A 13,018-nucleotide genomic window follows, 5' to 3' on the forward strand; every position below is an offset into this window, starting at 1 on the left:
TAACTAATAATAAATTTCCATATGAAATTCCCTATAATTATCATGAGCCGCATATAAACACAATCCTCCCAGAAATACACATAAAACTTACACGCATATGAATAGTATGTGCAATTATACACATAAACGATATACGCATATGAATAATATGTGCAAAAGTTTCGCGTACCCATAAATTATAACTGTTTGGCATATAAAGTTCATTAACTGGGCACATTGCAAAAATCTATGTGTGGGACACATAGAAACTATATACGAAAAGTTTTCTCAGTGTGGTAGAGAAATTTACGTGATTTTTCACGTGGAAAGGACGTGTGGATTGTTTTGCGTGTAGATATTCTTTAAATATTTCTGAAGGGTCGTTCATGATAATTAAAAAAGCTGGCATCGCTGTCCATTCGAGCAAGTGAGATTGTCATTTGGATTTATCAGAAAATTTGGCTGCTGTCAAAGCGTCATTACAAAGCATTTTGTGAGTGAACGGAAAAATAAAAAAGTTTGGATTTTCCGATAAAATCGGTTAAGGAATCACAGTAATCTTAGGACAAAGCAGAAATTTGATCAAAATGGTTCTGGAAAGTACAATGCTATGTTTCGATAATAGCGATTATCAGCGAAACGGCGACTATTTTCCAACGCGACTCAACGCACAGAAGGATGGCGTAAATTTAGTTTGTCTTTCTAAGGTTCGTTCCAATCCGGAAAACAACGTTGGCTTGCTGACGTTATCTAACACAACCGAAGTGCTAGCCACGCTTACTAGCGATGTTGGAAGGATTCTGTCCAAGTTACATCTGGTTAATCCGGGAGGCGACATCAACTTGTTGACGGGACTAAGAATTGCTCATTTAGTTCTCAAGCATCGTCAAGGTATTTTTCTCATCTGTTAATAATATGGGAATGATTCTAAAAGAACGTTCATTGCAGGAAAGAACCATAAGATGCGAATTGTGGTTTTTGTGGGTTCACCAGTGGGCCACGATGAGAATGAATTAGTCAAGCTGGCTAAAAAACTGAAGAAGGAGAAGGTTAATGTTGACATTGTTAGTTTCGGAGATCATCAGAAGAACAATGACGTTTTTACTTCCTTTATAAATGTATTGAACGGTAAAGATGGTACTGGGTCGCATTTGGTGTGCGTTCCCCGAGGATCGGTTCTTTCTGAAGCCCTTATTTCTTCCCCAATTATACAAGGAGAAGATGGAACTGGAGCTGCTGGCTTAGGCGGAGCTGGATTTGAGTTCGGGGTTGATCCCAATGAGGATCCAGAATTGGCTCTGGCTTTGCGAGTGTCAATGGAAGAACAACGGCAGCGTCAAGAGGAGGAGCAACGCCGCGTGCAGGCCACCAGCGGTGCCGAAGCGAGTGGTCAGGAAGGAACCTCTTCTGGTGGAGTTGCGTTGGCAAGCCAACCGAACACGGAAGAAGCGCTGCTAGAGCGTGCTCTTGCCCTGTCGACCGACGATGCGATGCCTGACTTTGCAAACATGACCGAGGAGGAGCAGATTGCGTTCGCAATGCAGATGTCGATGCAGGATGCCCAGCAGGAGACGCCGATTTCACAACCAGCGAAGCGCCAGAAGAAGGAAGAAACTCCGATGGAGGTTGACGAGGATATTAACGAGGTGATTGCCGATCCGGAGTTTTTACAAAGTGTACTGGAGAATTTACCCGGTGTCGACCCCCACTCGGAAGCCATTCGCGATGCCGTTGGCTCATTGAACAAGGATAAGAAGCAGTCTGACAAAGAGGGCGATAAGAAGTAATCTTTGGAATGAAATACTTTTGCTAATCTTATACAATTAATTTTTCATTTATTCTGCAAAATGCCAGCTTAATACATGATGCGATAGTGCGAATTACTACGTGCAGAGAAGGAGTGAAATTAAGTTATATCACATTTTCTGCTTGTTACTTTGTGGGTTGATGCGTCTTGGGTTAACAGAAGCTTTCTTGATGCGAATATTAGCTGACATTCCTTTCGTTGACAATAAAAAGTGTTTATCCAGCAAGTATAATAAGATCAGTTGTAGCCTTAAACACGTATTTTTTACTTTGCAAAGTTTCCAAGGCAATGACTTAAAGTTCTCTTAAATCAATGGTATGTTCATTTTAGCACTTTCGTGGCGAATTGCGTTGATCAGCTCGTAGTTGATCAAAAAGATAAATTTCAAATTCGATATCTGAAAAATTACAAAAGAAATAATTTGTGGTTCCACTATTTTCTAAGGTCATTTCTCTTACCTCAATCACGCAATTGTTGTTCAATCTGGTTTTATTTCCATACATCAGTGGCGCGCCGTCGACGTACAGCGGCCGTTTTCCTTCGTTTGTTATGAAGAAATCGCCGTTGCTGCGCAGTTTAATCGTTCCTTGTTTACGTGAAACCTTGAATGCTGGACCTTCCAGCGAGAAGTCCACATCGACTACGCCGTCTTTGGTTGAGCGTCCGAACACGATTTCACGGGATCGCATCAGAAAACGCACCAGCCGCCCGCGGAGGACTGCCAGAGTTTGATTATCGAAATCAGGCGAAAATCCAATACCGGTCAAAGAGTCTACCAATACGTTCCAACGAGAGAGCTCGTTTTCCAAAGTGCGTATTTCCTTTTTGCTTTTCCGATCGGCTAATGCTAGCTCGGTTTCCAGTGTTTCATCACGATTCTCATTCAAATCAGCATCGTTCATCAGATCTTCTGCATCCGAAAATGAAAGAATATTGTCGCTCTTCGCTAGTGATTGCACCGATTGATCTGGTAGCAGCGAGTATTGCTTCATTAGCTGCCAGTGCGCGTATAGAGCCTTTGCTGTTCTAGCTTGATAAAATATGGTTGAATTTTTGTCCAAGAGTTCCTGGAAAGTCTCCAAAGTGGGATTAGAATTTGATCTGATCGTTCCCAAGAGTTCCTCTTCTGCAACTGAATAGAGTGCCTTGCTTTGTACGGCTTCCACTACTTCGGGGTGAAGGTTTCTCATTGCGGCGACTGCTATTCTCGAAATAGGTTCATCATATAATAAGGACGACCATCTAGCTTGCATTTCATGAATCGTGAATTTACAAGAAAATTTAGTTCCTCGATGGACCATGCGAAGGTCATTGGTTTGCAAGATACCGGTTATCAAAGCTAAATCATCGATTGGTTTCCATCGGCCTAGATCCTTCGTGGCAGGTGTCTGTCCAGCACCTTTTTTCTTGTTCTTCTTGTTATTTTTTAAGCCTTTTTTCTTTTCATTGACTGAAACGTTAGAGTTCAACTGTTGAAGCAAGCTGCTTGCCGGATTCGGCACATGTGGCGGTGGATGCGGCATCGGTTGTGTAACTGCCACCGATGTTAAGGGCATCGGAGGAACTGGTGCAACAATATTTTGCTCAACAATCGTCGGTGAAACGGAAACAGGTGCGGAAATTGTTGCGGTAGAAGTCGAAGCAGGAGCGGTAGGAGATCCAAACCCAAACGACTGCGATATAGTTCGGGGACGGCCAACGGTTTTTAGCTGAGGTTGTTGCAGACTGTATTCAACAATTTCATCATCAAAACGCTTACGTTTGATCGAACGGGAAGAGCTGAATTAAAATAAACATATTAGTGGCACTTTCCTGTCAAGAAACAATATTATTTCGTCAAACCTTCTACGCTTCTGGTCGTTGCTCAAGTCAAAACTAGAGCCCTCACCGTAATCTATGTTACTCCTGTTTCGATTACTTGAGTTTAAATCCATGGTTACTGCGATTATAATGTTCAAAACAAGTTTAAATTCACAAACTTTTGTAGAAAATTCTGACGCCACAAAAATAAATTAAAACTTTGTTTGACACTTCACTTTAGCGTTTTGCATATAGCAGTGGTGTCAGATATTTTGAAAAATTGGATTTTTCCAGAACTGCTCGAAAACCGGTAAAGGAACTACTCGAATTTAGAGAACCAAGGGGCTTCCAACCAACGTGCAATAGTAAATGTGTGGAAAGACCTGTCGTTTGTTTTTAAAGCGTTTCTACCTCAAAACGCTGAAAAGAGCCATTTTTGTCTCGACTCGTTGGGAAAGAGGAATGTGAAATATTGCGACAGTTGTCCCTATTTACACTACCCCGATTTTACACGATTATCACAGTCGAATCTCGCACACGATATCGCTCAAGGGAAATGAAGTGGAAAAGAAGGGCAAGAAGGAAAATGAAGTCAAACTCATAAGTTGATTAAGCTAAGAGGTTTTTCTCTTCAGTTTTTTCCTCTGAGTAGGAATCATCCCTGATCACAATTCGCTATGACGGCACCGCACGACCTCTTTTCCACTTACAGAACTGCCCGTAGCTGAATGCGTGATAATGATTTCCGACATTTTTTTGTCTTTTGCACTCTTTAACAAATCGCTATTCTGCTTCACGCAAACTCGAAACTAATGTAGGTGTCTCCACTGCGGCGCCGTCATAGCGAATAGGTCAAAGTCAAAGGGTCAAAGGGCAATCGTGAATACCCAGGTAACCAATAAGCATTTCCAATGCAATTTAAAAGCAAGCCAATAAGCATTTAAGTTGCTTTAAATGCTACTTAAAAGCTATTTTGGCAAAATATGCGGCTACTTTACTGCTAGCCCTCTTATAATGCTGACAATGCTTATTTGCAGCTAGTTACCAACATAAAGAATTTAAATAGAATTGTGGATGCCAATTTACAACAGTTATGTGTCGTATCCGAATCCAAAACACATCCTTGGTTCTCGAAGATAGCACACAGAATGACTTCGCTCGTTATTCTTGCGTTCCTCGACCTTACGGGAAACGTTGTCCCACTCAATAGGATTATATACATGGCTGCCAGAAACAATATCGACTCAAAGTTTGGGCAGTGCTAACATTTTAAAAGTGACATAATTGTTTTATATTTAAGTTCATAACTAAGCTGGCTATGATTACTCTTGATATGATCATAAACATTTGCTTACATTCAACCATGTCATTGCTATTCACTACATTATGCAGTCAAAAAGCTGATAAACAACAACCTGCAGTATAAAACGCCAGGGATGCTAATAAACGACTGATTTACTGCTAATTTAATGCTTATTGGTTACCTGGGCTTCTCTGCAAACCTCGTTCGCTCCTTTCCTCAAAGTGTGTCCGATCCACTTCCACCTACGTTCACGAATTTCTGTGGCTATCGGCCGTTGATGACACCGACGATGGAGTTCCTCATTGGATATCCAGTTATCAGGTCACCAGGCACGAATGATGTATCGCAGGCACCACGTTTCGCAGGCATACTGCAGTACGGATTTCACGTTTGAATTAAAGATTCGGGTTTTCGTACGTAGAGTGATCTGGTTTGAGCGCCAAATGTTTCGAAGACCTGCAAAGGCACCCCTAACCTTCCCGATCCGTGTGGCTATATTAGTCTTGGTACCACCATCGGGCGTTGTCTGGCTACCATATTGAGATATTGAAAGGCGTCTACCTGCTCAACTTGTTGTCCCGCTACTGTGAAGTTGCTGGAATTGTCAGTGTTCACTATCATAGACTTAGTTTTCGCTACAATGCCTGTAAGACCTGCTGCCTGGGAGCTCTCGGATAGGTCATCTAACTTGCTCTGCATATCGTTTCGGCGTTGTGCGAGCAAGATGATGTCGCCGGCTAGGTCGAGGTCCTTTATCTGCTCCATCGTTAGAGGATTCCAAGGCAATCCTCGATTTAGTCTACTGTCAATTGCTCACTCAAAAATATCTCATCCATAACGATGAGAAACAGAAGCGGTGATAAAATGCTGCCCTGTCTCACGCCAGCAGTAACCCTTATGGGGTCGGACAAGACGCCGTCGTACAAAACCTTGCACGAGAACGCTTCGTACTGAGCCTCGATGAGATGGACTAGCTTATCTGGAACTCCTCTACGCCTAAGTGCGCTCCAGATGTTTTCGTGGTTGAGTCGGTCGAGCTCCTTTTCGAAGTCAACGAACACCAGCAGAAGAGTCCTGGAACTCGTTGATCTGCTCCAATATAATGCGGAGCGTTGTGATATGGTCTAGGGTAAGGGTAATGTAATGGCTTCACGAAACTGCCAGTTGGCTGCTTTTCGCTAGCAATCGCTTGGATCAGAGCGGCCCGCTTTCGTTGCTCTCGATTTGTCTCCACTGCAGCTGGTTGCTCCTGCTGCTGGTTTGTATCCACTGCTGCTAGTTGTTCCCGCTGCTGGTTTGTCTCCGTTGCTGCTGGTTATCTTCTGCTGCTGATTATCCTCCGCTTACTCCTCGACATTTATTGTCATAAGGAATAACGAGAAATGGAAACAGGATATGTAAAATCTGACATAAATACTTTCCCCAAAACTGAATGTTTTATTGATCAGCTTTTCCTCTCAACTAATGACAAGTTTCGGGATGCCAACAAGCGTGGAAAAATTGAAAGGTAAACATTTATATTCAAGTTATTAATACTGATCTAATAATAATTAACTGCATTTATATCCACTAATCCCGATTACTTGAGGTCAGCTATTGGCAGAGTCCAATACAAAATTAAACATGATATTATTTATACCATCAAAACCAAAGTCGTTCCGAAACACAAGGTGGCCAACAGGCAATACAGCGTCGTGGCATTCGTCGATACTAAGCTGGAGAGTATAAAAGACGTCTACTGTGAAAGAGAGAACGATGGTTGCAAACCGGCAACTGGCGGCTGTAAACACGCAGTTGCATGTTTGTTCTTCTTGTACGAGAAGTTTTCATCACCCTCACCAACTGATACTAGTTGTTGAAGTTTTACAACTAGCGGCGTGTTGATGAAAATGTGGACAACATTGATATAAGCAAGTGGGCGGTAGCTGGTACCAAAAGAAAAAATGCTGGAGTTAAATATATCCAGAAATTCTACATCGTATTGTTTTAAAAACTTTATTTGTTTTTGTAAAAGATTTATGATCATAGACGCTTGTAATTTAAATGAAATAAACACAAGACGTAAACAAAACGGTTTTCGTGACATTTGAAGGCAAACTATGGTTTCATTTTATAAAGCGTGTTATTTTGACACAACCACGCAGCGCACTATTGATAGTTGGTTGCCCTATATAAGGTTGCCTAGAAAATTTATTTTTGTTAAAAATTTAAGAAAACAATAAAAAACGTAACGTAAGCCAAAAATTTGAAATTTAATATCGAAATATGTGTTTTTAGCCCTATTTTTATCGATACAGACCAAAAACGAGATAGGGCTTTAGGACCCAATTGGAATTCACCAAATCCAACCGACGTACAAAGCGGTTTAGACCGTTTTGACGAAAAGTAGGTTGGATTTTTTATCGGGGTGAAAATGAAAAATCGGTTCACGTTCTGACGTTTTGACAGAATATTTTCTCACTGTGAACTGTCACTTTTGTATTGATGTTTTGGGCGTAAGGGGTGTACTTTTTTTTTTTAATTTTTAGATTGAATGAAAATAGTAATTGTAGAGGCAGAACAATAACTGATCGTGATAATCTGCAATAGTTTTTAATAAACACAACTCTTATCTACTGGAAAACACTAACCATGGCTGATACCTCTGATCATTTACTTGCGTTAAAAGGTATACGATTCATTCTCAAGTTTAACCCTCTCTGTCCCAGGGGTATTTGGGTGGTTTACAACTTTTCGTCACCTAAAACAGTTAGTAATAAGCAATTCGTAAAGCAAAACTATGCAGCTTATACCACAATGTTTCTACTACGTTCTAATATAGAAACAGCCAGATTTAAAATCCTTTCAAATTTTATCAGCTGATTTTGGTGTCGCAAGTCATGGATCACCTGTGCTACCATGGGACAGAGAGGGTTAATAAAAATCTAGATTTACCAAATTCTAGTGATGCGTCTTACTCGTCCAACCTTGGTGAGTTCCCAGATTGTTACGGCAGAAAGCAAGGATCTACCGCAAAATACTTTTGAAAAAATCCTTCAAGCAACTGCCACAACCGTGCAGGGCAGTGAAACGCTAGCAGCTGGGCAGTTTATGCTGCTGCCACAAAGTTTCGGAAACATCTATCTGGGAGAGACATTCTCCAGCTACGTCTGCGTACACAACTGTCGTGCCCATCCCGTTAACAATGTCTCTGTTAAAGCCGACTTACAATCTAGCAACGCCAGGATTAGCTTACCGATCCATGTGGACAAGCAGGGACCGGTGACACTGCATCCCGACGAGACGCTCGATGACGTGATTCATCACGAAGTAAAAGAGATCGGAACGCATATGTAGGGATATTTCTCTATGTCTCTATTTCGTTGTTTAGTAATAATTTGACTAATTACGTTTTTAGATTGGTATGCCAGGTATCTTACATGACACCGGCCGGATTAGAAGCTTCTTTCCGAAAGTTTTTTAAATTTCAAGTCGTTAAACCATTGGACGTTAAGACTAAGTTTTACAATGCGGAAACCGACGAGGTCTACTTAGAGGCGCAGATTCAAAACATTACGGTAGGGCCAATCTGTCTGGAAAAGGTTGAACTAGAAAGTTCAGAACAGTATACAGTGGTATCACTGAATAATTTACCTTCCGGTGAATCGGTATTTTCGCAGCGAACTATGCTGCAGCCGGAAAATAGCTGTCAGTTTCTGTACTGCATCAAGCCTATACCGGAGATTATGAACGATCCAAAGGCGTTAAAGGCCGCCAACAATATCGGTAAGCTGGATATAGTTTGGCGTTCGAATCTGGGTGAACGTGGCCGATTGCAAACGAGTCAACTGCAGAGAAGTGTGAGTATTTGGTTTAGTTTAAGTCATCGGCAATTAACTTTTGTGATAAATTTCAGCCCATTGAATACGGAGATTTGCGATTGACCGTTATTGAGGCTAAGAGTACGGTCAAAATAAGCGAAGGGTTTGACTTTACATGCCGAGTTACGAACACTAGCGATCGTTCGATGGATTTAGTAATGAATTTAAATACGAAAGCCAAGGTGGGATGCGGTTACACTGGTTTCACGGAAATAAGTCTAGGTAACCTGGAACCGGGCAAATTTACTGATTTCAAATTGACCGTCTGTCCTGTACGACTGGGATTGATAACTATCACTAATCTGCAACTAACGGATGTTTTTATGAAGCGAAAATACGAGTTTGATGATTTTGTACAGGTGTTTGTGGTGGATGAAGATTACCGCGAGGATGATTTTCAACTAGACAAATACGTCCGCTATAACGTTCCACAGTCAGTATAGATACCACATAGGTTGAATCAAGTTGTTCCAAAAGAATTTTTTTTTATTTATGCACTTACTTGTGTACGAGCACACTAAACTAAGGAAATATATTCATTTAGCAAATTATCCAGATCGTGGTTTTTATTCTCAGCACACTGATTTACTTGCCCATTCTTTGAATGGACCATTCCTGTTGGCAGAGTGGGCAACGATTGTTCTGCTTGATCCACAGTGACATGCAGCAGTGGTGAAAGGAGTGGTTGCACTCACCCCAAACTACTACACAATCCTGCCGTCCCAGGGTGTCTTTTTTGCTTTCGGCTTGACAACGCAAGCAAGCATCTGCGAAAAGAAAAAAAAGTAAATTAGTTCTCAAATGAAGAGCCGACCTAGATATTTTCATTCGGAATCAATTGCAAACAATTAAGCTAAACGGTCGGATTTTGAACCATCCCCGCGCGTCTGTTTATTTGTTTTAGAATGCCACTGACAGCATTTCAATAACGTTAAATTGATCTCGAAGGACGACAACAATGATTTAAACGTGCGCTGGCTGAAAGTGATAGCACATGTGCGGAAGCACAGAAGCTTGATTGCAAACGGTACGTGACGGCGATCATGTCCAGTTCTTTCTTCTGCAAAGCAAATACTTTACATTCTCTGTTTGAGATTGATAAAACTTTCGCTTGGATTCTACATTCTGATTAAATCCATTCTAAATAGAATTCATATTTTGAATTCCGATCAATATGTGCTATGATATAGTCGAATGTGGAATCGATTCGTTTATTTGGTTCGGTATTTAACTATTCAATCTCCCAGTTGACCACGACACACGACACTCGTCTCACAAGCCAGTTGTCGCATGTTCGAGCCTAGACTGGGAGAGGTTGTAAGAGTCAATAGGATTGTAGCACTAACTCCGCAAATGTCCTAGCAGTTTGCTGCGAAGTTTGTCGAATAAAAAAACAAAATCATGTTCCGAAAGCGGAATATGGTAGGTACTTAAGCTTTGCTATATTTAATTATGCAGGTATTTCTTTAGAGTATGAAATGATGTTTAAAAAGTAAAGTCTCGCATAAACGTCTTTCTAAGACTTGACCCTTCTTTATCGACAGATTTCACATCTGGTTATTAGAGTATAGGATATATACAGAGCTAGTGCAACAAACCTACTGACTCTATCTATCAACACTGCCTAGTCGAAATGAAATGGGGTTAAATGAGCGTCAAATAGGTAAGGGGCGGTTCAAACAGTGTCCGTCTCGGAGGGAGGTAAATATAAAATACTATATCTCGCAAGATATAGGTACCTAAGATGCCGACCCATCAGCGGGATGTAGGCATCGCCACCCCGGTAAGGTAGTATATCGAAACTCTCATTTACCACGAACAGCGAAAATGGAAGTACGGAACGGATCAATCGGTATAGGAAACGACAAACAACAAGGAAACGATTGGAAACTTGGGGCCAAAGAGCGACTATAACCACTATCTCGTCGAGTGTAAGATTCGCGCTAGATTATCGACCGTGGTAAAGACTTGCACCGAGGAGACGCTACAGTTCAACATCCAGCAGTTGACGGCAGATGGCGTGGCTGCGGAATAAAGGTGTCCCGCATTCAATTGCAGCACGGAAAAACGCTGTAGAAAATTACCGATAGGGTATTTTCCCTTGAACATTTGGGCAGAAGTAGTAGAGTGTATGGTTTGCACTGTATTTTTATCACTGTTTGTTTTTCGAAAATTGAAAAAAATGGCGCCCCCCGAAAAGCAAGGTAAAGAATTGAATTTGCGCCAGCACCTGGAAAATCCTCAACTCTCTCATCACTTACTTACTTACTTACTTACTTACTTACTTACTTAATTGGCCTAACGTCTTATGACAAGGCCTGCGCAGTATAATTTCTCCATCTGTTTCGGTCCATGGCAACTGATCTCCAGTTCCGCGGGCACCCAGTGCTCGCCAGATCTCGCTCCACCTGGTCTTGCCACCTCGCTCGCTGTACCCCTCTTCGTCTTATTCCTACCGGATTTGATGCGAAAACCATTTTTGCAGGATAGTTGTCCGGCATTCTAGCAACATGTCCTGCCCAACGTATCCGTCCAGCTTTAACCACTTTCTGAATACTTGGTTCGCCGTAGAGACGCGCGAGCTCGTGGTTCATTCTTCGCCTCCATACACTGTTCTCTTGCACTCCGCCAAAGATGGTTCTTAGCACCCGCCGTTCGAAAACTCCGAGTGCTCGTAGGTCCTCTTCTAGCAATGTCCACGTTTCGTGCCCGTAGAGGACAACCGGTCTAATTCGCGTTTTGTACAATGTGCACTTTGTACGGGGGCTCAGATTGTTCGACCGCAAGTGTTTGTGGAGTCCGTAGTAGGCCCGACTTCCGCTGATAATACGTCTTTTAATCTCACAGCTGGTATTGTTGTCCTCTGTTGCCAGCGAGCCAAGGTATACGAACTCGTCGACTACCTCGAACTCATCCCCGTCGATTACCACGGTGCTGCTCAAGCGAGCCCTGTCGCGCTCGGTCCCGCCCGCCAGCATATACTTCGTTTTAGACGTATTTATCTGCAATCCAATCTTCTCTGCTTCGCGTTTCAGTCTGATCTTCCACCGCCTCAAATGTTCTGCCGACAGCATCCACGTCGTCAGCAAAGCAGATAAATTGACTGGATTTATTGAAAATCGTGCCCCGCATTTCGATCGCCGCTCGCCTTATAACACCTTCAAGCGCAATGTTGAATATGTTGAATAACTCTCTCATCAGGACATCGTAAATCAACTCGGAATCGTGCAGCCAACGGTAAAAAGCAAAGCCGTGGGATTAAACTTCCTTTCTAAGGTTAGACCCTTCTTTATCGACAGATTTCGCAGCCGGCTATTAGAGTACAGGACAGTTACGGGGCTAGTGCAATAATTCTACTGACTCTATCTAGCAGCACCGCCTAGCTGAGATTCGAACATATGATGACTGGCTTGTTGGACCAGCATCGTACCTCGAAACCAACTAAGCGGCGTCAACGGACTTCATGGATGATGAGACATGAGACTAGTTTGAGCAGGAAGTGAGGAAGCAGAAACTTTCAAAGTTTAAGAAATACATTATTTGGCAAGTGATCCGCTCATGTGACAAAAGGAGTGCGCCGTTCGTGATTACCGGGACTGTATACGGGCAGATCTACCTCAAGGAATGTCTACAGAAGCGAGGGCCTTACGATCTTGTGGCCGTATCTAGCTTCGTGCCACTGAACAAAGGATGTCCTGGAGTGGTATGAAGCCAACGGGGTCACTTTAGTACCCAAGGACATGAACTCTCCCCTCCTCCAATGCACCGGAACTAAGGCCTATCGAAAAATATTGAGCTATTATGAAGCAGGCACTAAGGAAATAACGCAAGGAAGCCAGAACCTGCAGCCAGATGTTGTACAGAACCTTATGAATGGAATTAAGCGTAATGTGCGAGCATACGGTTATGGTATTGTAGTTAAATGAAATAAACATCCCAAAAGCTTACTAATGGGTTATATTTTATTGTCTGGAAGTTTGAAAAGGGTCGGTCAATTAGGTTATTTTTCGTGATGCAATTTGATGTGGGACACCTTTTACGCCAGAAAGCTTGATCAATGAATCGCAGACCAGCAGGAAGAAAGGGAAGAAGTAGGCTGTAGAGGTACCTCGATGATGCCATTGATATTGAAACAACTGCAAGAGAGGTGGTAGATACGACGCGTGGAAGACAGCGTAACAGCTAGTTTCATGCTGAATGCCAAAGAGTGACAGATGCAAAGAGTCAGGACAGGCGTCGCATACGCACTGCGGCTGCACGTCAGAACAG

At 42.4% G+C, this 13,018-nt stretch overlaps 4 protein-coding genes across 6 annotated transcripts in view; 2 read left to right on the top strand and 2 right to left on the bottom strand.

Moving 5' to 3' along the window:
* Positions 1-453: 453 nt before the first annotated feature.
* LOC128733710 (26S proteasome non-ATPase regulatory subunit 4) lies at positions 454-1,884 on the top strand. Its single transcript, XM_053827478.1, has 2 exons — positions 454-870; positions 928-1,884. Exons 1-2 carry the CDS (start codon positions 567-569, stop codon positions 1,764-1,766), a joined length of 1,143 nt encoding a protein of 380 aa, XP_053683453.1. The 5' UTR covers positions 454-566; the 3' UTR covers positions 1,767-1,884.
* LOC128733709 (microspherule protein 1) lies at positions 1,796-3,787 on the bottom strand. The gene is made up of 3 exons (XM_053827477.1): positions 3,629-3,787; positions 2,245-3,565; positions 1,796-2,183 (listed from the first exon to the last, which is right to left on the bottom strand). Exons 1-3 carry the CDS (start codon positions 3,718-3,720, stop codon positions 2,091-2,093), a joined length of 1,506 nt encoding a protein of 501 aa, XP_053683452.1. The 5' UTR covers positions 3,721-3,787; the 3' UTR covers positions 1,796-2,090.
* Positions 3,788-7,417: 3,630 nt separating this feature from the next.
* LOC128738272 (probable trafficking protein particle complex subunit 13 homolog) lies at positions 7,418-9,294 on the top strand. 3 transcript variants are annotated; one of them, XM_053833280.1, is made up of 4 exons: positions 7,418-7,557; positions 7,834-8,221; positions 8,287-8,728; positions 8,785-9,294. In XM_053833280.1, exons 1-4 carry the CDS (start codon positions 7,521-7,523, stop codon positions 9,190-9,192), a joined length of 1,275 nt encoding a protein of 424 aa, XP_053689255.1. In that variant the 5' UTR covers positions 7,418-7,520; the 3' UTR covers positions 9,193-9,294. The 3 variants fall into 3 exon arrangements, with proteins under 3 accessions (XP_053689255.1, XP_053689256.1, XP_053689257.1); XM_053833281.1 differs by having other exon boundaries at positions 7,456-7,557; positions 7,818-8,221; XM_053833282.1 differs by having other exon boundaries at positions 7,465-7,557; positions 7,872-8,221.
* The window catches only part of LOC128738274 (RING-box protein 2), a 79,388-nt gene continuing 75,584 nt past the window's right edge, over positions 9,215-13,018 (bottom strand). Inside the window, exon 2 of the mRNA XM_053833283.1 lies at positions 9,215-9,516. Coding sequence (XP_053689258.1) covers positions 9,335-9,516 — 182 coding nt within the window. The 3' untranslated portion in view covers positions 9,215-9,334. The remainder of the gene's footprint in view (positions 9,517-13,018) is intronic.

This window comes from Sabethes cyaneus, chromosome 2 (genome assembly GCF_943734655.1).
Source record: "Sabethes cyaneus chromosome 2, idSabCyanKW18_F2, whole genome shotgun sequence".
NCBI classification, from domain to species: Eukaryota; Metazoa; Arthropoda; class Insecta; order Diptera; family Culicidae; genus Sabethes; species Sabethes cyaneus.

Excerpts from the sequence above, each read along its gene's own strand:
- LOC128738272 (XM_053833280.1), top strand. The coding sequence starts at position 7,521 with ATGGCTGATACCTCTGATCATTTACTTGCGTTAAAAG. Across the intron at positions 7,558-7,833 it reads TCATTTACTTGCGTTAAAAG|TGATGCGTCTTACTCGTCCA; the intron begins GTATACGATTCA and ends ACCAAATTCTAG. Across the intron at positions 8,222-8,286 it reads AAAGAGATCGGAACGCATAT|ATTGGTATGCCAGGTATCTT; the intron begins GTAGGGATATTT and ends TTACGTTTTTAG.
- LOC128733709 (XM_053827477.1), bottom strand. The coding sequence starts at position 3,720 with ATGGATTTAAACTCAAGTAATCGAAACAGGAGTAACATAGATTACGGT. Across the intron at positions 3,566-3,628 it reads AACGACCAGAAGCGTAGAAG|CTCTTCCCGTTCGATCAAAC; the intron begins GTTTGACGAAAT and ends ATTTTAATTCAG. Across the intron at positions 2,184-2,244 it reads ACAACAATTGCGTGATTGAG|ATATCGAATTTGAAATTTAT; the intron begins GTAAGAGAAATG and ends GTAATTTTTCAG.
- LOC128733710 (XM_053827478.1), top strand. The coding sequence starts at position 567 with ATGGTTCTGGAAAGTACAATGCTATGTTTCGATAATAGCGATTATCAG. Across the intron at positions 871-927 it reads AGTTCTCAAGCATCGTCAAG|GAAAGAACCATAAGATGCGA; the intron begins GTATTTTTCTCA and ends CGTTCATTGCAG.